A 2,500-nucleotide genomic window follows, 5' to 3' on the forward strand; every position below is an offset into this window, starting at 1 on the left:
GAAGTACGAGAAACGGGACTTATCGCTCAGGTCAAGCGAGGTCGCCGAGTATCCCACCTGAGGGATCTGGAACAGCTGCATCAGATTTTGCACCTGCGGGAAGATAAGAGAAATCATTATCCTAAGAAATTGTATTTTCTTTTTTCAAGAAGTTCTCATTGGAGGTTTTATCTTTTATTCATATATACACACTTATTTTTATAGAAAATGACTGAATTTATTTTGAAATATTTTCCATGTTCCTAAATATGCCTACACTTACAGCTGGAAAACCTGAGGTAAGGAAATGAATCCATTTATTTCATACTGATCAAAATATCCCAGTAAATTCCCAGCGGCGAGTCGCCTTTTTCCAAAATCCACATAAACAGAAAATCATACGTACAAACCTGAACAATACACAACGACCGAAACTTGATTGATGACGTCATAACCCCCCCCACAACAACAAAAACAAATGAAAATCGCACCTGAATCGTGACGTCAGAGGAGCCCGGCCCGACCACGCCCACCAGATTCTTGCTCGTTGCCGTAGATTTACAGCTGTCGTTTTCGGTGCTGTTGCTGCTGCCTTCGGGGGCGGCCAGGGCGTCGCGGATGAACTCTGCAATTGCAAGATATTTCACTTATTGAAGGCTGCCACGCGGAGAAGAGGAGAGGAACGTCTGTTGAATTACGACCTGCGTTACTGCATATGCGGCCGGAGCATGTTGAGTGATTTTGCCTTGTATTGCTGGAGATAGAAGAATTTGGATGGGACGGGGCGATTCTACACAGTATTGTTTGGGGGAAATGGTATTTCTCAATTTGCATTTTCTCTCTCATTTCCTTCATAAAGATGTCTCTATCTGTCTCTCTCTCTCTGTCGTCTGTCGCTCTCTCTCTCTCTCTCTCTCTCTCTCTCTCTCTCTCTCTCTCTCTCTCTCTCTCTCTCTCTCTCTCTCTCTCTCTCTCTCTCTCTCTATCCTCTCTCTCTCTCTATCTTCTCTCTCTCCTCCTCTCTCCTCTCTCTCCTTCTCGCTCTCTCTCTCTCGCTATCTCTCTCTCGCTCTCTCTCTCCCTCTCTCGTCATAGTTATTTGGAATGGCAGTATCATACTTCTTCCCAAGGGAGAAATATTACTCTTACAAAAATCTATCTAATCTATCAAACTAAAACTGTCTCGTGGGAGATAGTTTTAAAAATCGAAAAGCAACCAAACAAAAAATAAAGATTTCCCCCCCCCCCACCCTGCGGCAATTCTCCAAGGGAAAGCATTGTACAGATAACCATATTTTTTGTTCTCTGCCCTGTATATACATGTACATTTTTTCAGAAACAAATTTTTTTTTTTTGCTTCAGAGCTGAACTAGATTAATTAAATTCAGTTTCTTTATTTTTTATCCTTCTTTCTCTACGTAGTTCCTTTCTCTTTCTCGATATTTTTCCTATCTTTCTTCATTGTCCACAGATATTTTTACGAGAGGCATTCACTCAGGGTTTTGAATTTTTTGAAAATGTCTGTTGTTCAGAAACATTTGCCACTTGGTGTTCTTTTACAGTATTTATGGAATTTTGCAGTGAAATAAAAATTATTATAACTTTATTTATACGTACTGTCTGTCTGTTTATATATTTACAGTTATCTATATATTGTAGATCTGTCCCTCGTATCTGGTATGCAATACACGACAATTTGTTTATGACTTGCATGAATCAAACCCACCATAAAGTCTTTAGTATCATACCATATATGTTTCTCAGTAGCGTTAATCTCTATAAATGAAACAGTAGCAAATCCATACAAGCTCCCAGTTTCTCTAACTCGAGTTTTTTTTTCTTTTTTTTTGACATTTTAAATCACTTTAAAGACAGTCTTGGTTCCTTTTGCCTTAATCACCACCTTTCTCACCTCCTATTTTTCGCCTTGACCCGCATGTCACCCTAATCCCGCTGGGTTTTGGCTCTTAAATGACATCATTATCGAAAGGTCACGACCCTTAATCTATGCCCGTTTCTATTAGACGCTCGAAAATGTAAATGACTTATCCTGAATAACTTAATTCTATCGAGTGTTTGATGTCATTAGCATCACATCCTCGTAAATAAGTTTGAATTATATTCTTTACTTATGGTTCATATTACGTCCACATACTTCTCCCCCACGATATGGAAGCCGTGGAATTCTATCCTTGCTAACCCCAAATTTCTCTTTCCCAAGAAATTTCTTTCAACAAGAAATTCCTCTTTCACAAGATCTCTCTCAAAATTCCGATATATGTTACTCTTACCATACTACAGTAAACTAACTTTCTCTTGGTAATTAGGCACTGAATGCGTCTCTTTCACAACCTCTACAAACGTTACGGTAAATCACACTCATAAGTCCTAAATTACGGTACATGACTCTTATAAGATCAGGGCTACGGTATATAACTCTCACCACACACAGACCACGGTACTTGGGCCTCATAGACTACGGTCCATCACTCTCAAAATTCAAACTACGGCACAGCGCTCT

The 2,500-nt window shown here is 39.5% G+C and overlaps 1 protein-coding gene across 1 annotated transcript in view; it reads right to left on the reverse strand.

Annotated features, from left to right (window-relative positions):
• Nucleotides 1-2,500, reverse strand: part of LOC119581004 (metabotropic glutamate receptor 5-like) — a gene marked incomplete in the record, with an annotated part of 262,932 nt that overhangs the window by 34,214 nt on the left and 226,218 nt on the right. The window contains 2 exon segments of the mRNA XM_037929266.1: nucleotides 1-93; nucleotides 471-604. The exon segment at nucleotides 1-93 is cut by the window's left edge and continues 97 nt beyond it. Of these exon segments, the coding sequence (XP_037785194.1) occupies nucleotides 1-93; nucleotides 471-604 (227 nt within the window).

This window comes from Penaeus monodon, chromosome 14 (assembly GCF_015228065.2).
Source record: "Penaeus monodon isolate SGIC_2016 chromosome 14, NSTDA_Pmon_1, whole genome shotgun sequence".
Taxonomy (NCBI): Eukaryota; Metazoa; Arthropoda; class Malacostraca; order Decapoda; family Penaeidae; genus Penaeus; species Penaeus monodon.